Source organism: Caretta caretta, chromosome 4 (assembly GCF_965140235.1).
Source record: "Caretta caretta isolate rCarCar2 chromosome 4, rCarCar1.hap1, whole genome shotgun sequence".
Lineage (NCBI taxonomy): Eukaryota > Metazoa > Chordata > Testudines > Cheloniidae > Caretta > Caretta caretta.
This window is the reverse complement of record NC_134209.1, coordinates 19,741,881-19,766,615: the sequence shown is the minus strand read 5'-3', so window position 1 is coordinate 19,766,615 and position 24,735 is coordinate 19,741,881. Positions and strand designations below refer to the sequence as shown.

At 47.8% G+C, this 24,735-nt stretch overlaps 1 protein-coding gene across 3 annotated transcripts in view; it reads left to right on the top strand.

The window, feature by feature from the left end:
• Positions 1-188: 188 nt before the first annotated feature.
• LOC125635482 (sulfotransferase 1 family member D1) overlaps positions 189-24,735 on the top strand; it is a 28,886-nt gene continuing 4,339 nt past the window's right edge. Inside the window, exons 1-7 of one of the 3 annotated variants that reach the window (XM_075127433.1) lie at positions 189-313; positions 17,078-17,226; positions 17,357-17,482; positions 18,905-19,002; positions 19,272-19,398; positions 21,098-21,192; positions 24,147-24,327. In XM_075127433.1, coding sequence (XP_074983534.1) covers positions 17,088-17,226; positions 17,357-17,482; positions 18,905-19,002; positions 19,272-19,398; positions 21,098-21,192; positions 24,147-24,327 — 766 coding nt within the window. In that variant the 5' untranslated portion in view covers positions 189-313; positions 17,078-17,087. Of the gene's footprint in view, positions 314-10,344; positions 10,715-13,022; positions 13,168-17,077; positions 17,227-17,356; positions 17,483-18,904; positions 19,003-19,271; positions 19,399-21,097; positions 21,193-24,146; positions 24,328-24,735 lie in introns of those variants that run through there. The other 2 variants (XM_048847217.2, XM_075127432.1) reach the window with 2 other exon arrangements.

Genomic DNA, 24,735 nt, shown 5'->3' with positions numbered 1-24,735 from the left:
CATTTCTAAAGCTTATATATTCAGTTATATTAATGGGACAAATTCTCTGCTGGTTTTGCTTCACTGACTTCAGTGGAGTGACGGCAGCAGGGAATTTGGCCCTGTGCATTTATAGACGGATTTTCAAGAGGGCTCAGCTCCCGCCTCTAGGCACCTAAAAGAACTGGCCAGATTTTCAAGAGGACTCAGGACCTAGCAGCTCCCACTGAGGAGAGTGGAGAATTCCCCTTTCCTCCCTCACTGAGAATAACGGGAGCAGCAGAGTCATTCTGAAAGTGGGGCTCAGGATTTTCCAACTGCTGCGTGGCCATGGGTGAGTCACATCCCTTCTGTCTCCCCTTCCACTCTTTGGCTATGAGCTTTTGGGTGGGGAGGGAGAGAGAGAGTGTGAGAGTGAGAGTGTATGTGTGTGCGTGTACACAGTGCCTAGCACAATGAGGAGGTGATCTCAGTTCAAGACTCAGTGCAATACACATAATAATCAAAACATGTATATAGTGAGCTAAATCCCACGCTCTCTGCAGGTGTTAAGCTAACACTAAGTATTATGTTGGACTTGAACTAATCTGTCCACATAAACAATGGACAGATTAGTTCAAGGGAATTAAGCAAATGATGGTTCAATGGAAACTTGCTTAACCAGACCCACCGTGCTCACAAAATACTCCTTGACCAGTTTCATAGCATGTAACAGAGACGGGCTGAAACCCTGGCCTGGATTCCAGAACTTGGGTTGCTAGGAAAAGTTGATGCAGGTATGAACTGGTACCTTGCACCTGGTTCTGCCCTAGCAGAGCAAATAGCTGTTCTGCACTGGCCTATGGACTGCGAGATACACTGGCATGTTCATGCTGCCCAGTATGTAGCTTACTGCAAAACATCCCTCTGCTCTGACATTATATTCCAGTACTTGGAACGTATGCCCTTCCTTGGAACAATGGCCCATGCAGCCAAACACAGACAAAACAGCGAGACCCGAGGGGTTAGGGAGCTGCTGCTTGTCCGGCAGCCGCACAACTGGGGAGGCTCATGGGGGATGGTACAGTCCAGGGAAGGGGCGGGGACCTGAGGCCGCACCTGTCAGTGTCACGATAATGGTGGGGAACCACACAGACATGACAAAACGCTCCCTGACGCCTGCAAAACCAGCCCCGATTGGTACAAACATTAAAAAAGCACATGACCCTGGGTAAAAGGCCCTTCAGTTCCTGAGTGCAGGAAAAAACGGATGTGGGAGATCTCTACCCTAGGTTATCACACACACCCTTAGGACAGATCTGGTGAGCAGCTAACTCATGCCATGAGGTGCTCCTGTTGGATTTGGGGCCTCTAGGGGGCAGGAAGAAAGGTCATCTGAGGTCACCAGTTCTGTCTGTGAGGGTTATTCACAGCGCTTTAGCCGTGAGAACTGAAGATGGACCTGCATGCTGCAGCCACTGGCAAGCAGCCCGTTACCATGTGATGTGTCTACACAGTATCCTACACAGTCACATACACCCTCCAGGCACCAGCGCCTGACAATAGGTCCGTCTCCACTTCGAGCTGGAGCTTGAAGAGACATACCCGTGCTAGCTCTGATCGAAGCAGTGTGCTAACAACAGAGTGTAGTGGTGGTGAAAGCCGCCAGGCACCCCAAGTATGTGGCTAGTGTCTCGGACCGGTATGTACCTGGGGCAACTCCCTCCCCCCGCCATGGATATGCTGCTATTTTTAGTGCACGAGCTCGACTAGAGCTAGTGTGGATAGGTCTACTCAAGCTGGGAATGACAGCTCCAGCTCGAAGCATAGACATACCCGGTGTCTCTAGTCCGGGGCTTAGGGCATCATGTCATTGTTGCCTCCTCCCTGTAGCCCAGGGGCAGCGTTTGCTACTCAAACCCTGGTCAGTTCCTGTCCTGTTAGTAGCTGGTTGCAGTGATTTCTTTGAAGGGATTTCTACACCAGACACAGTTTCACCTAAACTTGCCTACTAGACAGGTTTCAGAGGAACAGCCGTGTTAGTCTGTATTCGCAAAAAGAAAAGGAGTACTTGTGGTGAGCTGTAGCTCACGAAAGCTCATGCTCAAATAAATTGGTTAGTTTCTAAGGTGCCACAAGTACTCCTTTTCTTTTTGCCTACTAGAGGGGGCAGTGGCTTCCAGGCACTTTAACATTTGCAAAGCTGCAAGTGACGTTTCCTTTAACCCTGAAGAGAAAGGCAAGGCCAGTCATCTGCCAGCTTTTAAATCTGCCATTTAGCTCGGTGCAGCATTTGGGGTGTTCCTAGATGATGGAGTTAAAAAAGCCAAACCAAAGAACTTGCACACTGGAGCAGGAGGTCCTCCCTGCAAGCACTTGGTTGTTTTCATTGCAGCCTCTCTCCAGAGCCCCCCGGGAAGCTCCCCATATTTACAAACAGAGGTTCTGGTGCCACCAGCTGGTGAGTGACTATACTCAAGTGGAGTGCCCCAGTAGCTTCAACAGGCGTCTCCCACGAGTCAGGTGACTCACTTGCTAAAGTGTGGGCAGCCTGGGGCCCGCTGTCCGTCACGCGGGAAGCACAGTTGCTGGGTAGGTATTTTTGAAGCATTCCAAACTAGATTAGCCTGTTGGAGCGTACCCCTCCTCTCCGATTACACTGAGAAGCTCCTGCTGATTCCTCCACTCTGCCTTAAGTAACTTTACATTCTTTCCATGCACTGTGGCAATGATCCAATACCCTCTTTAGCCCTGTTGCTGGTTTTAAAAATATCAGAGCACTCAGTGCTCCCCTGCAACTCAGTCTTTTGGAAAGGGCCTTGTCTCAGCTCTGACCCTGCCGTTGCCTGTGCTCTGATGTACTCGCGGAGCAGCCCCTTTCCTTGCTAGCTAGCGCATATCAGAGAGCCACCAGCTTCCCAGTTCCAGTGACTGCATGTAGACTTGAATGTCACAGCATTCTACAAACCCCATCGTCTCGGCTAACCGTGTAATGGGGCAAGAGAGAATGTGTGTGTGGGGGGGTCTACACACCACTGCCCTTCACTGGATGCAACAACAGCTGCTCAATTGTGCCATAAAGTCTATCCCAGAAGCAACACAAAGATTTTCTTTTGGCTCAAGTGGTAGGTGTCTGCTAGGAAAGAGAGCCGTGTGGATAAGGCACTGGGGTGAGACTCAGGAAATCTGGGTTCAATGCATGGCTCTGCGATAGACTCACTGTGCTGTGTGAGCCTGGGTAATTCAATTAAAATGGGATTTTCAAAAATATCTTGGGGAGTTAGATTCAGAGTTTAAGGCCAGAATGGCCCATTCAATCATCAAGCCTGACCCCCTGAATATCACAGGCCATTACATTTCACTGCATTACCCCTGTACTGAGCCCAAGAACTTGTCTTTTGGCTACAGCATCTCTTCCAGAAAGGTATCCAGTCTTTTATCCATCACTGCCCTTGAGACTGGGTTCCAATGGTTAATTGCCCTCTATGTTAAAAAGTTGTGACATTTCTAACTTGAATTTGTCTGGCTTGTGCTTCCAGCCATTGGTTCTTTTCTGCCTTTTTCCTCTAGATTAAAGAACCCTTTAGTACCCGGTATTTTCTCCCCGGGAAGGTACTTCTACACTAGTCAAGTTACCTCTCAATTTTCTTTTGGATAAGATAAATAGATAGAGCTTTTTAAGTCTCTCACTGTACTTTAATGGGAATCGGATGCCTGACTCCCGAAGGTGAGGCATCATCACCTTTCCTCTTGCTGTGCCTCAGGTCCCCCAATATAACCTGGGGACAATGATAACCCTTTCTCCTGCTTTGCATCTGTCTGGTCCGTGTAGACTAGAATCATAAAATCATAGACTATCAGGGTTGGAAGGGAAGTTTCTTTAGGGCAAGAGGAGTCTCTAACTATGCATGCGTACAGCACCTGGCACAATGGGGCCTCTAGACGCTACTACAATACCATACAAAAGTAGATCTCTGCATCTTTCAAAAGTCCAATCGATGGGATCCGGTACAAGTATAAAAGAAACCTTCATCAAAAGGAAATACAATATTTTGAAATTCCTTGTTACAGTGAGGTCTGCACACTGCTAGTCTTTGGTCAGATTTTCTGATTAACAAGACAGCATGCTGCTCACTTACAATTTCAGAACTGCCCAGCCATACAACGGTGGGCCAAAGCAGTTTCCGTTCCTGCTTACTGGGTTTATTACTGGAGGTTAGCTCCATTAAAGAATTAATGCCCTTCCTTAAGACATAGAAGTGGTTTCACTCCATTCTGTTATCCCTGCAGTCAGTGAATCCTATACAAAGGAAGGTCACCGTGCAATAAAAATGGTTAGCCAGGTGCAGGTGACTGCTCTGTTTAATGACCAGTTATAAGTGGTTTCTGTTTCCTATGTGTCTCTGAAAACTCTCCCAACTCATGGGTGAGATTTAGGTCCCAATTCTTTAATCAGATTTTTCTACCTACCCCTGCACAGGTCTACTGAACTCAATGGGAGGCTCCTCAGGCCAATCAATTTGTAGGGTCAAGGCCTGAAATCTCCCCCATACATTTCCTCATCAGTACAGTATTAAGGCCATCACATCACACCAGCCGAGGACAGAGTCTGCAAGGATGACTGCAGAGTTGGGGTGGCCAACACCTATGGATCCCCTCTGAAGCTGTTCTGTCTAGACAGTCTTCTTTTAGGCCACGCTTTCTTTCCTGCATGCTCTTGGAGACTAATAGGGCTCATACCTTCCAAAGGTTTTATACATGACTGCAGATACACAGCTACTTATCAGACCTTAGTATCTAGGGTTACCATAGGTCCATATTTTCCCGGACATGTCCGGCTCTTTGGTTCTTAAATCACCATCCCGGAGGAATTTTTAAATATCTAAAAATGTCTGGGATTTTGCCATTATTATTTTTCCCCAAAGAAGAGTTGATCATTCAAGAAAAAGAGTGAATGTTGATCGTTCGAGAAAGAAAGTAAATGATCACTCGAGAGAGTGCCCACTTTTTCCCCCTAGCTCCCAGCGCTTGCGCTGCAAAACAGTTGTTTTGCGCGGCTGGGAGGGAGGGGGGGAGGAGGAGGAACACGGTGCGCTCAGGGGAGGAGGCGGGGCCGGGGCGGGGATTTGGGGAAGAGGTCCAATGAGACAGGGAGGGTCGGAATTGGGGCGGGGACTTTGGGGAAGGGGTTGGAATGGGGGTGGGGAAGGGGTGGAGTTTGGGTGGGGTCGGGGGCACGAGCAAATTCCCCCCCCCACCGTGGAGTGTCCTCTTTTTTGAACGTCCAAATATGGTAACCCTACTAGTATTTGTGTATTAAAAAAGACTTTAAAGCAGGGGTGGGCAAACTTTTTGGGCTGAGGGCCACATCTGTGTGGGGAAATTGTATGCAGGGCTGGGGCAGGGGGTTGGGGTGCGAGAGGGAGTGCGGGGTGTGGGAGGGGGTGCGGTGTGCAGGAATTGGCTCAGGGCAAGGGATTGGGGCAGAGGAGGGGTGCGGGGTGTATGAGGGGGCTCAGGGAAGGGGGTTGGGATGCAGGGGGGTTCAGAGTGCAGGAGGGGGCTCAGGGCAGGGGTGCAGGAGGGGTGTGGACTGCGGGAGGGAGCTCAGGGCAGGGAGTTGGGGTGCACGGGGGTGCAGGGTGCAGCAGGGGGCTCAGGGCAGCGGTATATGGGGGTGCAGGGTGCAGCAGGGGGCTCAGGGCAGGGAGTTGGGGTGTAGGAGGGGTGCGAGGTGCGGGCAGGGAGTTGGGGGGCTGGGTGCAGGAGGGGTTCGGGCTCCAGCCCAGCGCCGCTTACCTACAGCGACTCCAGGGTGGCAGCGGCACCATGTCCCCGCGTGGCCCCTGGGGAGGGGGGGAGGCGCACAGGGCTCTGCGTGCTGCCCTTGCCAAGCCTCCAGTACCGCTCCCATAGGCCGCGGTTCCCGGTTCCCAGCCAATGGGAGCTGCAGGGGGCGGTGTCTGGCAGCAATGGCAACGCACGGAGCCCTCTGCCCCTCCCCCTCCCCCGGGGCCCCAGGGATGTGGTGCCCGCCACTTCTGAGAGCGGCACGGGGCCTATGGCACGACGGGGGGCGATCCCGTGGGCCGGATCCAAAGTTTGCCCGCCCCTGCTTTCAAATGACCTGTGAAGGGGGGAAAATAGGGGTCATTTCCCTGATCTGATTCGTTTTGGTGCATGAAAGAGGCTTTTTTCTCCTGCTTGTTTTTTACTTTAACCATGTATGCCTTGGAGAGCAGAGAATGAGCTGGGTTACCACATGGCTGGACTGGAGAATGAAAGCTGGACGTTTGGGAGGAGACGGGATTTTTTGTCCGATTGTTCTGCTTGGCTATTAATATTGAACCAGAGGAAATGCCTGACCCACACCTGGGAGGAAAGAGGTCTTTACTGAAGATTCAACATCCCCCTCTCTTCCATAAAGGATAAGAAATATCTCATGAAGAGAAACCTTCCACCATACTCTCAGACCTCCAAGGAGTCTGCCAGCAAAGCCAGGGCACATGCAGTTAACAATCCTAAGGTTAAAAAGAAAGAAGAAGAAGAAAAGAAAACACAAAGAACCCAACCAACCAGTTAGAAAGGATGGTCATATGGTCAAGGCTCTGCCACAGACTTCCTGTGACCTTGGGCAAGTCTCTTAAGCCTTGTCTATAGTAGGAGAACTTTCTAAATATTTTCCACGGTTGCTATCACCAACAATGGGAGCCCTAGTGTAGATAAAGCAAAGCCTAGACAAGCCTCTCGCAGCCACAGTAGCTTTGAACACTTATTAGGCTTGCTCTAGAATTTTTTAGAAACTGTTCCTCATTTATAGACAAGACCTTAGACTCTCTGAGCCTCAATGACCCTTCTGTAAAAACAATCCTTCTTTCTTCCACCCTTTGTCTACCTAGATTATGAACTCTCAGGAGAGGGATGTGTGTCTTCCAATGTGTTTGTACAGCACCTAGCACAATGGGGTCTGGAGGTATCACAAACAAAACTAATAAACCTGTTAGGGCTTCTCTAAAGATCACAAAGGAGCCAAAGAGTCCATTACAATGTCATACTGGTCACCTTTTATAAACCTGTTTCCTTTGTTTATAGGTATGTCACTGTCAGTTTACAGACAGCATTTAGGGGTGAGATTTTCAAAGGCCCAAAGAGGAGTGAGGCACTTTGGGAGTCTCCCTCTTAAAGCCCCTGGGTCCAATTTTCCAAAGAGCTCAGCTCCCATTGGCCACCTAACTGAAGTGGCTAGATGTTCGGAGGGCCCAGCAACTCCCACTGTGGCCCTAGGTAGCCACAAGGCTGAAATCCTGTCAGTGTCACCTCGGAGCCATGGTCAGAGGCTCAGTTTTGGAATGGGAGAGTTGGCTAAAACAAGGAAAGACAAAACACCCCCAGCAGGTGCTCTCTTTAGTAAGAATGCCCATATTAAAACAAAACAAAGTCGCAAATGCAGGCAGCCCCCTTCCAGAGCCCAACGATTTGTGAAGCACGAGACACACTTAGTCTTGCCAGCTCTCCCTCATTCAGCGCAAGCTCCAGGACTTTGGCTCATGTCTAAAGAGGTCTATGTCTAAAGTGGCTATGAGCCACTCCAGGCAGCTAAAGAATTTCTTCCCGCTGCTAGCACCCACCTCCTGTCTCCACCAGGGCTCGCTGCTGTCCCAGCTGAGCTCTACATTGCAACTCTCCCGGCCATTGAAAGGAACAGCTCCAGGGCAGATATTTTGATCGGGTCCTTTATGCACAAGTCCAGAGCATGCCATGAGGACACCTGGCAGAACTGAGAAGCATGTGCAGCTGGAGATGCAGCTGTCAGTCTAGGCAGAGAGAGCCAGGGGCAAGGAGCTGGCAGGCTCACATATCTCCTCCTGTCAAGCCCTGAAGGGGAAGGGAACACAGCAGGAATCACACAGCAGGGGGGTGAGGAGTCAAACAGAGATCCCAGGAGTGTGGGCACCTCACCTCCATCTTTGTCCCACAGCAAAGCAAACTGCTACAGTGCCCCTGCCCAGGCGTTGCCATGTGTGCTCTAGGCAGGGAGGGGAACTGTTCTTAGATGCTGTTCATTCACAGCTAGCTAGCAATGGGACCTAGGGGACCCCAAGGGGGATTAAGAACTCCCCTTCGTGGGCTACCCAGACTTGGGTCCACATGCATTTCCAGAGGCTGGTCCAGGATGGCTGAGACTAGCCTGCCAGCCGCAAGAAGAATCACAGTGACACACTTCCAACCCTGACAATTGTATCCATGTCCCACTTTCAAGGCTAGCAGGAGGCAGAAAAGGACTAGAATCTGAGCCTCTCTCTCAAAGAGCTGAGATTAGCCTTTGTGTTGAGAAGTGCCCAGAAATGGGGTGTGTGTGTGTATGGATGGTGGGATCTCCAGCCAGCCCCAAAGGGTGTCTCCAGGTAAGGGTGTTGTGCTCTGTGGAAAGGAGGGTTTCCAGGGAGTAGGAGGCAGGGCTATGACGATGCGACTCCTGCCTGTGGTAAATCGTGATTTGGGCAAAACTTCCACCTTTGTTGGGAGCCATTCTCCCTTTCCCAGCCTGCTTTCTCATGTCACAGCACGCAGAGTCAGTCTGCCTTAGCCAGCAGGCATCTACCAAGGAACACAACAACAGACACAGTCAGTCAGGTAGCCTGTCCCTAGCTTTGCCTCCTGGGTACCAGTCACCCAGACAGCCCCCCCAACCTGAACCAAATACTCACCAGCAACTACACTCCACGCAACAAAAACACTAACTCAGGAACCAAACCCTGCAACAAACCCTGGTGCCAACTCTGTCCGCATATCTGTTCAAGGGACGCCATCATAGGACCTAACCACATCAGCCACACTATCAGGGGCTTGTTCACCTGCGCATCTACCAATGTGATATATGCCATCATGTGCCAGCAATGCCCCTCTGCCATGTACATTGGCCAAACCGGACAGTCTCTATGCAAAAGAATAAATGGACACAAATCTGACATCAAGAATTATAACATACAAAAACCAGTAGGAGAACACTTCAATCTGCCTGGACCCTCAATAAGAGACTTAAAAGTGGCAATTCTTCAACAAAAAAACTTCAAAAACAGACTCCAATGAGAAACGGCAGAACTGGAATTAATTTACAAACTGGACACCATCAAATTAGGCCTGAATAAAGACTGGGAGTGGATGGGTCACTACAAAAACTAATTTTCCCCTGCTGATACTCACACCTTCTTGTCAGCTGTTTGAAATGGGTCACCTTGATTACACTGGCCTCATTAGCACTACAAAAGTGATTTGCACCCCTTCTTGTCAACTGTTGAGAATAGCCCACTTCCACCTTAATTGAATTGGCTCGTTAGCACTGACCCCACACTAGGTAAAGCAACTCCCATCTTTTCATATGCTGTGTATTTATACCTCTCTACTGTATTTTCCACTCCATGCATCTGATGAAGTGGGTTTTATTCCACGAAAGCTTATGCCCAAATAAATTTGTTAAGTCTCTAAAGTGCCACAGGGAATCCTCGTTCCCACCATCTGGAGCTCTACTCAGCATGCAGAGACATCTAGTGGCTACATTATGTACTGCAAGTAAACAGACCATTGCCTCCTCAGGGACTTCTCTCCCCATGTTATGGGGCCCTGTTTGGACCTCAAGAGCAGCCCAGTGTAAAGTGTTCCTGGTACAGAGTGTCCCTATAAAGAGAGGCTAGACCGCAGCAGGGTTTTCCTGCTCAGTGGGAACAGGCTCTTCCTACATTCAAGAGACACTGGGGGAGGTGGGAGGGAAGAGCTGCAGGAAGCACTCCTGCCAGGTAGTGCATATCCTCTGCCCAAGTGCAATTCACCCCAGTGGAGAGGACTAGCACAAGCCACTGGAAACAAGCCTAAGGGCCAAGAGGAGTGGAGGAGAATCTTCAGCCTTATCACACCTGTATTAAATACAACCCATTCACTCTCTTCACCTCCCTGTGACCTGCTGGGAGGAGCTGCCCAGGCCCCCCCCTTTGTATGGCAGGGGTCAGAGACTATGGGGGCTCATGAGGGATGCACTCATTCTCTCAAAGGATGTGTCTAATCACCAGGGAGATTCATGCCATTTCATGGCCAGCTGTGTGTATGGAGTTTACACAAGTCACTGATGGGTGTCTGCGAATATCCTTCCAGCAGAGTCACCCCCCTCCATCTCATAGCTCTAGAGTCATAGATTTTAAAGCCAGAAGGGACTATATTACATTCATCTCGTCTGGCCCTCCTGTAGAATTCTATCCAGTCACTCCTGCATCAGGGCTGCAACTTCTGGTTGAATTACAGCTGATCTTTTAGAAACACCACCCTCTTTAGGCCCCACTGCTGTCTCCTTTATTCAGATTCCCTCTCTCCTCATTTCCTTCTGGGCCAGGATTGTGTGCAACACAAAGGACACAAGAAAACATCCTTGACAAGACTGAATGAAGGAGATACATATGCTGCACAATGCCACTCTAGAACCTGACAGAGAAACTACAGGTACTTCATGGGAGCTGAGAGCCAAAGGACAAGTGGGAACATGTCGAGACCAGCTTGTTTTATTTAGTCATTAGCCCTTTAAACATAGTCCAGGGTGGAACCAGGAAGTGAAAAGTCAGTAGTTTCTTAACTTGTTGAGGCCTAAAAGCGGGAAAAACAGAGACTTGGGACTGAAGAAACTCAGAGCTCTCGCAGAAGGATCAACTCTAAGACATAAGGAGCAGGGGTTCCCCTGAAGTAAAACCCGTGGAAGCCCTCTGATATCCAGGTATTATACTGCAAAGGCCGAGAGAGTGTGGGATACGTTTGCGTTGTCATTCAGATTGTTTACTTTTGCTTCTCTGAAAGGTGGGCTGGATCACCTAAGGAACCTGGGGAGAAAAGGGAGTGTGTCTGATCCATTTTGTGTGCACTGCGCAAGCCCTTGAAAATTGTGATCTGCTCAGCTGTACACAGGCTCAGCTGATACTCAGACTTAGGGTGACCAGACATCCCGTTTTTAAAGGGACAGTCCCATATTTAAGCCTTACTGCAGGTGTCCCGACTTTTTCTTAAATATGGCCAAACTGTCCCATATTTTCTGTCTCCCCCACATCAATACTTGCGGGTCCTGCTGCTGGCCGGATCCCTGCTCGCCAGCTGCCTGCCTACCAGCATTGAGTGGGAGGGTCCCGTGGCCAACGATGGGGGTGGGTGTGCAAGGCTGGTGGAGGGACAAAGCTGCAGCACATGGGGCTGGCCACTCCCTATGCTGGTCCCTCAGCGCAGCCCCTGCTGCATGCCGGCTCTCAGCCAGCAGGGCCCTGTCCCAGTTTCCAGCTGGCTTGGGCTGCACGCTGCTGTGGTGGGTGAGTATGGGCAGGAAACAGGCGGCGTCCGGTTACATGTCACCTCTGCTGCCCACCTATTGGCCCTTTATGTGATCCCCCTCTCGCTGTCCTCTCCCTGCTTTGCCCCTTCCCCAGCCCCACTGCTCCTTTACATCCCGCCGGGTGGGGCGCGTCCTGCTCCCAGTGCTGTGCAGAGAATCTGCCCCCAGTTGGAGTACTCAGTTTACCAGCAGCCTGGCCAGCAGGCTCCTTTCTTCCCCCACTGCCTCTGGCTGGGCCGGTGCCCTGGGAAAGCCCAAGATCCTCTGGCCCTGGGCGCTGGCCAGGAGGAGCCGAGCCCTGCGTGTACCAAAGCTCCGCACACTGGGGAAGCCTCTCTGCCCCTCAGCTAAACTCTGGCGTGGTGGGGGAAACGATATCCAGCCTGTTCACACTCTGAACCTGCAGGCTCCACAGCAGCCCCCCACCCCCGAGCAGGGACTTAGCTTAGCACCCCTTTAACCCCCTCCCCCCCCGACGGCTTGGGTCCTGCCTCCAGGGAGTGCGGGGCTGCTGCATCCCCTAGGCACCCTCCCCTGCTGAGCCATCTCTCTAGTCGGGTTCCATGAAGCCCCTACAGTCAGGTTTCCTGGGCCCTGGTGCACAATGCATCCTTAGGGCTTAATCCCTCCCTACCTGCGCTGTAGCCAGGGGACAGGAGGTGGTTGGGTTATGTCGGTGACCAGCAGCAGCTTGTGGGTGTTAGCTGCCTTTCAACACTGTGGGGCAGGAAGGGACCAGCTGCTTCCAGCCCCAGGGGAGCAGAGGGTGAGGGAAGAGATGACCTCTGCAAAGACATGGGCAGGTCATCCCTCCCCGGCCCCACTCCTCTCCCCCCCCCACGCCCCGTGGCTGGAAGCAGCTCCCATACCTTCCCTCCCACACAGTGTTGAAAGGCTGCTGCTGGCCACATTCTGGTATGAGCTCTGGCAGAAATCTGGGAGGGAGGAGGGGGCATGTGACTTTGCATGCCCCCCCCCCGTCCTGCCACCTGTTGTCTTGGGAAGATGTGGCACCAGATACTAGGAGAGGCGGGTCCATCCTGGGGGCCCAGCCAGGCATGGAGGACAGAGAGCACCAGGCAGGGAGGGTCAGGTCAGTCAGTCACCCTCCCTGTGAGAGAGAGGTGTACGGGAGTGTGTGTGTATCACTTCTCCCCATGTGGGGTAGCTTCCAGTCCAAGAATCACTCAGCCTGCTTGAACTGGAAATGCTCGTAGCTTTCCTGAGACCCCTCTCTTGGCGGTACCTGCAGCTGTTACTGAATACCACACTAGTTTTGATATTACAGTACACAGTGTTGCATTGGGGAAACACCCTTTTACATCTGTTTGGGATGTACAGTGTTGTCAACTCTTGTAGTTTTATCATGAGTTGTGCAATATGTGACATTTCCAGGAGTTATGTACTCTCAGTTTTCATTTTTTAAAAAAAGTTTCTAGCTCTCATGATTGTAGGGAATAGCTTGAAAGCATTTTCTGAGTGGACCCAAAATGTTAAAAAAAACCAGAAGGCAAATAGACAGATTCCAGTTTTCTTAAAATATGATTTTAAAGCCAGGCTGATTATTCTGGGGGCCTGAGTCATGATTTTTGAATGCCTGGGGTTGATAACACTGTGCAAAGGTCAAAAATGAACAACACAAGGAAAACAGACAAGCAGGAAGTCTAAGATTACTCTGGGTTAATTCCTTCAACATTAGAGAGGTTTTCTGCTCTTCTAACCCAGGCTGCACAATTCAGCATATCTTAAGTTGCTAATTAGCAATAATAAAACTGCAATTACTTGGGTTTATGTGGGAGAGAGGTGAAGCTAGGCTGAAAGCAAGAGATATCCTCTACAAAGAGAGCAAGGTAAGATCTACTTCTAACATATTGTATACATCTGCTTTTCAGGGATTTAAAACTCTGCAATTTGCTCTCTCTGGGGTCTGCAACACTTCCTTCATATGTGCATTACCACCATAAAAATGGAGTGAAAGATGGACAGAGACAAAAAGAAGCTAGCTCATTTGTAACGTTGTTAGACAGGTTTTACGTATTCAGGCCTGACAATTCACCTCCCTGGGAAATGGAAGAATTGTTTTTCCCAACTGAAACATAACACTATGATAGCATCACAGGGACCCCTTAAATTTGCTACAACTTCAAGGGGCAATCTGGTTCATCATGCCATTATGGCCTGATCCAAAGCCCAGTGAAATCAATGGAAAGAATCCCATCAAGTTAGTGGATTTTGGATTGGGCCCTTAAAGTCTTCCAGTCTAAAATTCAGTCTCATATTTCAGATGGAGCAGAGATATGGTGCCTAAAAGGTAGAAATGTCATATAATCTGTTATTCTGAGAAAGATACTGGGTCTTACCACACATCCTTTCAGGAGCAATGTGGAGGGGAGAGCCTGGGGAATTATCCCTACAGAAGGCATTTTTTGTTGTTTTCTGGTGAAAGCTTTGGGATTTAGAGGAAGGTCCTCTGATTAGATTACGCCTGCAAGAATGATGTGAAAAATACAGCATTCCAGCCTCTCCTTGCTCGTCTGGAATCTCAAAATACCCGAGGTGCCCAGGATTAAAAGAAGACTTTATTGGTGATATCAAAAGTTTAAATTTAATTTTTTAATCAAACAACATTCTACTGAGAAAGACGCTCGAGTATCTTACCGGAGTTTATATTGCCATAGCATCACTTTGCCTTTCCGTAATTAAAGCTCCTACAGGCTGAAAATATATTTTATGTGTTTAATCTTGTCCATTCCAGATAGCTTTTGCTTGACTGAGGTTCCATAAAATTGCTAATGTTGTGGTCCAGTTAAAACAAGGAAACTGGGTCCCTTGTGGGGATTTTGCATCAGTGGTTTTAACAAAAGAAGATTGGGCCAAATCCTTAACTGGTGTTGATCACCATAGCTCCATTGAGAATCTAACCCACTGACTTCAATGGAGTTACCCTGATTTACACCAGCCCAGGATCTGCCCCATAGATTTTACTGGCTAACAGTAAGGAGGAAGTAATTAGGATGGTTACAACATTTGCCCTATTGATTTACACCAGGGTCAACAGAAAGAGAATCAATTAATTTAGGTATACACTGGTTTCAGAGTAGCAGCCGTGTTAGTCTGTATTCGCAAAAAGAAAAGGAGTACTTGTGGCACCTTAGAGACTAACCAATTTATTTGAGCATAAGCTTTCGTAAGCTACAGCTCACTTCTGTATACACTGTTTATCATTTGCATACATTGCAACTTTGGGTTCTGAAGTTCAGTCTTATTTCTGACAAGCCCATTTGTGTCTATTAACTCGTTTTCCTTGTGCTATGGCGAAAGCTGATTGGCATGAATGCTTGATTTTGTAGTAATGAAGACTGGGTGGGAACACACAGTGCTAACATTCATTTCACAAGTGTAACATTTTTAAACTGGGTTTTAGCTGCATGATGCTCCTGAAAGTTTTACTCAGGACACAAAGACGATGCTGTGAGGATTCCATTTCTAACAGCCTATCTTCTATTCCAAGGATTCATTTCAACATATTATAACCCAAGCATTTTGCATTAACCACTTAAAATGCATGCTATTTGCATCATGAGAGAAATGTGCCTATGCCTACCTACCCCTACAATACTATATAATTAACATTTCATAACAATCAGATCACTCATTCAAATTCTATGCATTATAAATATTCTTCTGATCCACTCACACACCACACTGTCAGAATTCTATACATTTCCTCATAATCTAATGTACCCTAAAACCATAATCCTTACAAAACCATACTCACATTTTCTAGCTGAATACTTATATGGACCTCATTACCGTAGGATCTGAGCACCTTTCAATCTAACACCTTGTGAGGTAGGACAGCACTATTATCCTAATTTTACAGATAGGGAACTGAGGCACAACAGCGACTAAGTGAGTTGCTTGAGATCACACAGGAAGTGTGTGGCAGAGAATTAAACCCAGGTCTCCCAAGTCTCAGCCAGAACCCTAACTGCTGGACCATCTTGCCTCTTTAAGAAACACTATATAAAATCAGGAGTATATCAAATAGCAGAGATCCATTATGCAGGAAACCCAGGAGACAGTTAATACTGGGTGAGAGTTGCAGGTTGGGGGGGTGATAATGAATGACGAAATATTATATGGTAGCAAGGAAACAAGCTGTTCCTTTCTAGCAACGTGAACGTGCCTGTTGTTTTAAAGAGTCTGGATTTTTGCAAAGCACAAGTAATATTGCTCTGGGGCATTAGCTGGTGTAGCCAATGATTTTAGTTGATTGTTCATTAATTGTGTGATGTTATAATTAACTAACATGTTATGTTATATATAATCATTGTATGCTAAATAGAGTTATATTGTAGGATTACAGAAGTTTAAGATTGATCAGTATGTAGAGGGAATTCTCATGTATTAGGTATCTAAGTAAGCGGGGTTGAAATGCAAGGCCTCTGGGCTAAGGCCTGCAAGATTTTAGCTTAGCTACACGTAAGCCATAGAGTTAAGGAATGCTGATATAAGTAAGTGACCAAAGAATAACCTGATGCCCTAAGATTACTGGAAAAGATATACCAATGGGTGATATTGCAAAAAATTAACAGTAAAAGTAATATTTTACTTACAAGATACCTGGTAATCACATTTTTCTAACACATGCCCTAACCACAGAGTGTGCTATGTGCAGAAATGCTAATGGCGTATAGTCAGAATCACATTATAAAAAAGGGGCTGCCTAGACTAGGAAAATTGAGCTCCCTATGGGAAACTCCAGCAGGAACCATCCCTCTACTGATGATCAATCCATGAGAGACCCATCAGACCCTAACACTATTGTTAAGGATGTGAGTAGCGCTATATTTCTAACTAGTGCATAGGTCTGTATAGAATTTCTATATGCTTGGGTAATCATAACTTTATTTGTAACTTTAATAAAACTTGTAAAACAGACTAGACCTTGTACTTGTGAATGTCTGTGTGGTCGCTACCCTTGGTCTTTATGCGTCCCTAGAGCAATGGTGGGCAACCTGTGGCCCATGGGCCGCACGCAGCCCATCAGGGTAATCTGCTGGTGGGCTGTGAGACAGTGTTTACATTGACCATCCACAGGCACGGCCAGTAGCCGCGGTTCCCCGTTCCCCGCCAATGGGAGCTGCGGGAAGTGGCAGCCAGCACGTCCCTGCAGCCTGCACCGCTTCCCGCAGCTCCCACTGGTTGGGAATGGCGAACCGCAGCCACTGGGAGCTGCGGGCAGCTGTGCCTGTGCACACTCAATGTAAACACGGTCTCGCAGCCCGCTAATGGATTACCCCGAGAGGCCCCATGTGGTCTATGGTCCGTAGGTTGCCCACTACTGCCCTAGAGACTCTAAATCTAAAGCAAGTAGCAGAGGTGACTTTCACCGTTAAGCTTGAAACTGTAGCCGCCAGAGCTGAACTCACGGTAGTGTAATACCACGTTACAAAATTTAAATAAAATAAAAGGCTACACTGGGCTCCAGTGGAACAAATCCAATGGTAACTCTTCTTTAACAAAGCTTTTTGTGGGTTTTTTTTGTTTGGTTGGCTTTTTTTGTTTAGAAATTGCAAAGTATATTGATTCATGTAAAGAGAGACTACAGAAATCAAGAACAACAGAATTCTACTTCTTCCACCCCCACCTCTTGGAAACCAGTGTTAGTTCCATGATGTGTAGGGATGTCTTCCATACAGTTATCATGCAAATAATGAGAGCCATTTAACCCCTTTTTTCCTCACCTTAACTCAGCCCTCCCAAGATGGAACATTTGTCAAGGCAGGAATTAGAGGTTATCCATGAAATTCCCCTCTACCGGCATTTTGTGGAGAACTGGGCTCAGGTGGAATCATTCCAGGCCAGACCAGATGACCTTCTCATTTCCACCTACCCAAAATCAGGCAAGTAAAAATAAGAGTGTATTTAAATGTGGGGGGGGGGGGGGAGAGGGTCACCTAACTTTATATCCATCCACCAGTAGGAGACAGAATACACTTACCTCTGAAATGCTCCTTTCAATCTACGTTCCAGGCACAACCTGGATTAGTGAAATCGTGGACATGATTTACAATGATGGGGATGAGGAGAAATGTAAACGGGATGCAATTTTCAATCGAGTCCCTTTCATGGAAATGAGCTTCCCTGGACTCCTAAGTGGTAAGCGTTGTACAGGAGATCAGACAAATGCAAGAGCCCCCTCCCACAGGAGCCATGGAAGGAGGAGAATGCTGTCTCTAGACTGATTCTAATGCTGTATGTAATTCAACCTTTACAACAGTGCAGCTGGTTTTATAGTGTCTTTGTACAAACTGTACACCAACATGCTTTACAGGGTTAAACACGCCATTACAGAGCCAGGGACACCTTCCCTGACCCGGTCAGCATCACATCATCCCATTTCTCCTCCAAAGCCTGCCTTAAAGCTCATTTGTTGCCTGCTTATTAATCCTGCTCCTCATCACAGGAAAACAAAATCAGTAGAAAAATGTTGTGGCACTAGTGTGTGCTTTTTGTTCTGCTTCTTTGAATCTGTAGCTGGAAGCCAGAAACTCTAGAGTGAAACAGAGCAGCATTAGGGACAAAGCCTTAGGTTTATCTTATTCTGGTGGAGTTCCTTGTTCCGTGTCAAAAGAAAGCAGCTCTTGAAGTGAGCTGTAGCTCACGAAAGCTCATGCTCAAATAAATTGGTTAGTCTCTAAGGTGCCACAAGTACTCCTTTTCTTTTAGCTCTCTCACTGTGATTCTCAGGTGAAAAGTTTAAATGGAGAAAGGGACAATTACGCTGCTTTTGTTGCCCACCCTAGCCCAAGTCCCTACCCATGTTTAGCTAGACTGTAAGCTCTTAGGCTCAGAGACCCTGTCATGTCTGTAAAGCACGGGCAATGCTAAATAAATAATCATAATTTATTTTTCCTTTTGCTGCTACTAATCTTAGAAATGTCGGGCTGGAAGGCACTTTGAGAGGCCTTCTAGTCCATCTCCCTGTGCAGAGGCAGGACCAAGTATACCAAAATCATCCTTGATAGGTCTTTGTCTAACTTGTTCTTAAAACCTCCAAAGGTGGGGATTTGACGACCTCCCTTGGTGACCTGTTCCAGTGCTTAACTAAAGAGTTATCAGCGAGGATGAGATCCGAAATGAGAGAGGCCCTCTTGAATGAGGCAGAGAGATGCAGGAAAGTCATTCTAGACAGCAGCAGTTGCCAAGAGGGTGAATCTGCACCAGCAGTTGCAGGATTGTTTGGCATGTCACAGCGGAAACCAGAGCTAAATGAGCAGAGGGACAGGCAAGGTCCAAGAGACAAGCTGAAGTGGGCCCATGGAGGGTTTTAAAGAGAGGGGGTAAATTTGGACTGGTGGCTGCAATAAACAAAACAGTGGTTCTGCGTGAGAAGGCAGCCAGCAGCAGGAGAGTTAGGGTGGGGAGAGCATTTAGCCTCACCTCCCTCTTTCTCGGTATCCTGAAAGGAAGAGGCAGGACGTGCTGACTCATTCTCCAGTGAGCACAGGCTGTTCATTCAGGATGTGCCAGGTGCTCCAGACGATTCCTTTAACCTTTAACCCCCTGTGTGTTTTCCAGGCACAGAACAGCTGGCCACAGCGCCATTGCCTCGGATAGTGAAGACCCACCTCCCAGTTCAGCTCCTCCCTGTCTCTTTCTGGGAGCAGGACTGCAAGGTAACCAGCTCCAGCCATCCCAGAGAGATGCAGCGATGTAGGAATCGTCATCTTTCAGCCCAACTACGCCTGCCTCCTGGTTCCAGCAGCATCCAGTGCCAGACACCTCAGAAAGGCAACCTCCCCATAATTCATATGCCAGTTGTACAGTGATGGTGTTTGTACTGGAGCAGGGGAAATCTCTTCCAGACCTATGCAGGGGGTCAGGTCAAAATCCCTGCAGCCCCTGCTAATTCAGACTGCACTACGTTCCCTTTTCTGTCCTGCAGATGATCTATGTTGCCCGAAATGCCAAGGATGTGGCTGTCTCTTATTACCATTTCTACCAGATGGCAAAGATGCATCCAGACCCCGGCACCTTGGATGAGTTCCTGGGGAAGTTCATGGCTGGGAAAGGTAGGAGTAACCTCTCAGAAACCACAGTAACAGGTGTGGCATAAGAACGTAAACAACAGAAAAGAGATTGTCCCTTCACCCCCTGGGCAAGAATCCAGGGATATATTATTCAATTGCGTTATAAAGGGTCCAGTGTTAGTGACTTTCCCTGGCTCCTCAGAGCCTGACAGGACTGCGAGTTCCTTAGGGCAGTATGTGAACTTTAAGCCATGGCAATGTGGTTCAGTGGATAGGGCACAGGACTAGGACTGAGATGACCTGGGTTCTAGTCCCAGCTCTGCCACTGACTTGCTGGGTGACCTTGGGCAAGTCAGTTCACCTCCCTGTGTGACCTCGGGCAAGTCACCGCTCTGTGACTCCATTTGCTCTACCACCTTGTCTTATCTGTTTAGATTGTGAGCTCTTGGGGGCAGGGGCTGTCTCTCACTATGTGTGTACAGTACCTAACACGAGGGAATCCCACAGGGCTGCTGTAACAGAAATAATTCTTACTATACTTGGTGCCCTCACAATCCTCCCCTTCAGGAGCAGAGCCCAAACATTTCAGTTTCTGGTCTGGGGCCAAGAATCGAAACCCACCAGAATGTTTACACGCTACTTAGAAGAGAAGTTTGCAAAGCCTTGTTAAGGCCAAAATAATGATTATTTAATGTTGGCATTGCAGTGGGGCCCAACAGCTCCACACAGGCACCGTGCACACACAGAGAATGATATGGCTCCTCCCCAGACGGCACAATCTAACTAGACAAAACACCCGGCCAGACAACATAGAACAAGCATGTAACATATCTGGTTAGTTACCTTTTTAATCCCCCCCTCCCCTTCCCTCCAAACCATTCTCAGCTACCTTATCCCTCTGTCCAGAGGCATTGACCAATACTGGGGACTCAACGTGCCCATCTTCTCCTGCCTGCCCCACAGAAATAGGTTCAACTCAGTGTGAACGCAGGGGTTGGGAGGAGAAAGCAGCAGATCAGATGGTGCCTCCGGGTAGATCTACACTGCAATAAAAAACCTGCAGCCCCAAGTCTAAGAGCCCGGCTCAGTTCACTCGGGCTCAGGCTGCAGGTCTATAAAATTGCAATGTGGATGTTTGGGCTTTCTCTGGAGCTAGGCTTGCCACCTCTCCAGGATTGTCCGAGAGTCTCCAGGAATTAAAGGTTAATCTTGAATTAAAGATTATGTCATGTGATGAAACCTCCAGGAATACATCCAAGTAAAACTGGCAACCCGAGCTGGGCTCAGGCTCTGAGACCCCACGAGGGGGAGGGTCTCAGAGCCTGGGCTCCAGCCTGATCCTGAATGTCTACACTGCTATTTTTAGCCCTGCTTCCTGAGCCCCATGAGCCTGAGGCAGCTGATCCAGGCTCTGAGACTCAATGCCCTGGATTTTTAATCACTGTGTAGATGTACCCTTTAAAAATGCCTTTAAAAATTCCAGCTGGTTATTGAAGAAAAAGGACCAGCAGTTCATCCCATCCACCCCCTGCCCCAGTGCAGGATTAATGCACATAGCACACAGTCCACTGTTCTGTCCAGCCTGGTTTTAAAAGTCCCAAGCAACGGGGCTCCCAGACTCTTCTGGGAGACTGGTATAATAACCTAACAGCTCACGTCCCCTGTGACACTCTTAGAACCAGTACGAGCTGTGATATCTCTCTCCTCCTTCTCTTTGTTGCTTGTTTCAATCTGGATGTAGTGGCTTATGGATCCTGGTACGATCACGTCAAAGGCTGGTGGGAGAAGAAAAAGGCCTATCGAATTCTGTACATGTTCTATGAGGACATGAAAAAGGTGAGGAAGGGGGAGCGATGAGCAGATGCCAGGGGATCCTGCTCCAAATGCCCCCTTTCCCTAAGGAAGGAGGGTGATTTTAACATCTATCTAGGTATATATAGGGCTCCCCTCATTGTCCTATCTGAGCATGTCCCAGTCATTAATGAGTGTAGCCTCACAACACCCCGGATGGGAGAGTAGCAGTGTTACTCCTGTTGAACTGAGATACTGGCAGATTAAGTGATTTGCCTAGAGGGAATCTGTGACAGACCCAGGAGTTTAACCCACATCTCCTGAGTGCCAGTCCAGAAATTCATCCTTCCTCTCCTGCATGTCCGTTTGCAACACTGGCATCGTTAGGAGTGGTGGGGTGGTTCTGCAATCGCCTATTTTACTACACCCAGTGGGAAAATACTTTGCATATTAACAAAACAATCCCGGAACCAGCCACGTTCAAGGCCGAACTAAGGCAGCGAGTACACAGCCCCAAACTTCCTGCCTACAGCCGCCACCCAGAGGTACAACAGTGGATTCAGCTGATCCAAACCATGATTCATTTTAATCCACCCCTTGCCTTCTTATAATAATATGGTAAACAATCCCTAAACTGCTAGATGGCTCATGCCCCGTTAGTTTAGAAAGCAATGACCCCGGCCTTTTCCCCAGACCTGATTTTAGTCTGGTCCATAAACACTCCCTTTTGTGCCCCTGTCAACCCCAAGAGAAGGTAGAACTAGGAGGGGATGGAGGGACCAGGACCCTCCTCTCATCCTTTATGTAACACAATAAGCCCCCTGCCACACACACACATCCTGCCCCTCTTAGCGAGCTCCCACCAGTTGGCCCTCACCACCTACCAGGCAAATCAATTAACAGGGTTATTCCTCCCCAGCCTATTCTCTTTTGCACCCAGAGCACTAACAAAGAGGGAGGAGGACCAGGCTTAGCCTGAGCCAGTGATTTATTAGGAGTCTAATGGATCTTTAATTCATATTTGAGCCATCCTTAAATATTCCCATGTCTCACATCTTTGCATTCAGTCAGACAGCAACACAACGAACACACATGGTCATAGATTTTACACACTGAAGTTCTGAGGGTGAACACAGGGTAGTTTTGGTAAGCACAGGAAGGAAGTCAGGGGAGCTTTAGGTCTGTTCCATTGTGCTTCAGAGTCACGTAAGGCAAAAGTTTCAAAAGTGCCCCCCACAACAGCAACTAGATTTCCAGAAAAACCCAGTTCCTATTTACACACCTAAATAAGGAGCTCTAGATCAGTGGTTTTCAACCTTTCCAGACTACTGGACTCACTTTCAGGAGTCTGATTTGTCTTGCATACCCCAAGTTTCACCTCACTTAAAAACTACTTGCTTACAAAATGAGACATAAAAATACAAAAGTGTCACCGTGCACCATTACTGAAAAATTGCGTACTTTCTCATTTTGTCTGTATGAAATTTTAGGTTGTACGGACTTGGCTAGTGCTTTTTATGAAGCCTGGTGTAAAACCAGGCAAATATGTAGAAGAGTTGACATACCACCAGAAGCTCTCTGTGCACCTGCACTGAGCTCGATTGCTTGCAGCTGTACAATTACATCCTTAGTGTGCCGTGCATGGGGAATGCAGTTGAAATCTATTTGGCAGCTGAAGCTGGTTGTGACTCAGCAAACCGCCACAGAGGATTGGGAAATCTAAGGGGTACATCTGTTAACGGGTGTTAAAGCCCTTGAGTTGGATATAACTTTGAAAGAAAACAAACCACTCCACTGCAGGCTGCAAACTGCGGAGCTGGCTTCATTCTCTCTCAAAAGTAGACACTTAAGGCTTATCTTGGGGAAAGGCTAGGATGGGAGTGTGTATACAGGGATTTTTACTTGCATAGCTATGCTGGTCATTTTCTTTGTGTAAAGATGCTTTTAGCTATTCTTACCTTAAGGCAAGGGGTTTGGGTTGCGTTCTTACTGGAACCAGAAGCGGCTACAATACTAGGCATGGGCTGCTAGACTCCACTTTAGGTCATATGAGGCAGGGGATTTCTAAGGGCTACTATTTATACCTTTCCCCAACACACCCTGGTGCTAGGACTGCAGCATTTCAGGGAAGGCCACACTGCAGCTTCTCATTGGAGAGTAGGAAACTGATTAATATTACTTGGTTGGTTTGTTCTAACTTTGGTTGTTTTGGATTTTGGGTGTTTTTTTGGTGAGGGGCCCCTTTTTCCTCCTGGCTACAGAAAGCAAGATGGAAAGGTGTTTTAAGGGGGCGGGGGGGGGAATACATGCACACGCAAAAGAATAAAAAAGTATGTAGTGGTGGCTGATTGTCTAAAACCAATAAGTGATGGATCCAAGAGATTGTATAGCTGAGCTGCAGTTTGGCTGAGGTTAGAGTTTAGGGCTGGTGAGACTTTTTTGTTTAAAGGTTTCAGCTAGCTTCTGTCTCTGTCTTTAAAAGGGGAAGCTATTTCATATGACTATCAGTGCTCGAACTTTAGAAGCTTAATTTAATGCCCTTTTTGCGAGATCTCAAATTCAAGCAGTTTACTTTTAATATTTACAATGGACTCCTGACATTTTTTTCCCTACCCCTCCTCTCTTCACTGATTCTATGAACTTATACCCTCTGCTTCGAGAACACTAGTGCGTAAGTAGCAGCCCGCTTGGTAAATGGAGTGTTTTGTTGAAAGCTAGTTGTACAGGATAGCAAGCCTTTGGTGATCCTTTCTTTCAAAAGTTTTTCTGGGCTCTAGAAATGATTTGTTATTATGATGCATCACTCATTAAAAGAGCTGCTCTTTGCTCATTAGAGGTCTGCTCCACTGGTCTCTGGATTAGGTCCCAAATGAATACAAAAAAGATCTGTCACATTCTACCAACACATCCAAGAGTGGCTAGGAAAACTTCTACTCAGTAATATATTATCTTTTATCATGTCTCACCACCTGAGGGTCTATCTGCCTGTCTCTCTGCAGGACCCAAAGCGCGAAATAGAGAAGGTGCTCCAGTTTCTGGGAAAGGACCTGAAGGAGGAAGTGGTGAATAAAATCCTCCACCATACCTCCTTCCAGGAGATGAAGAAGAATCCTACTGTCAACTATGAAATGATGCCAACCTGGGCTATGGACCACACTGTGTCTCCATTCATGAGAAAAGGTAAGAAGTTTACAGGAAAGGCCAGTAAGATAACAGCAGGAACAGTTTTCTACAACTATTACTAGCTCCTGATCCCACTTTCACAGGAAGGGAAATTCCCAGGGTCAGTGTTTTTCTCTGTGAGCCAAGCCCAGTTAATGGTTGAGCTGCATATGGAAGGCCCAGCTCAGATAAATTACTACGAGGAAGGTTCTCCTGTTTAGTTTCTAGCATGCAGATCCTGGTGTAGCACTCTGGAAAGGATGACTGATCTTGTGGTTTTGGTACTAGCTGGGGCTTCAGGAAATTTGGATTCTGTTTCCTGCTCTGATATTGACTTACCATGTGGCATTGAGCAAATCTCTGAGGCCCTGAAATCAATGGATATTAGAAGCCTAAATACCTTTGAGGAGGTGGGCCTTGATTGCC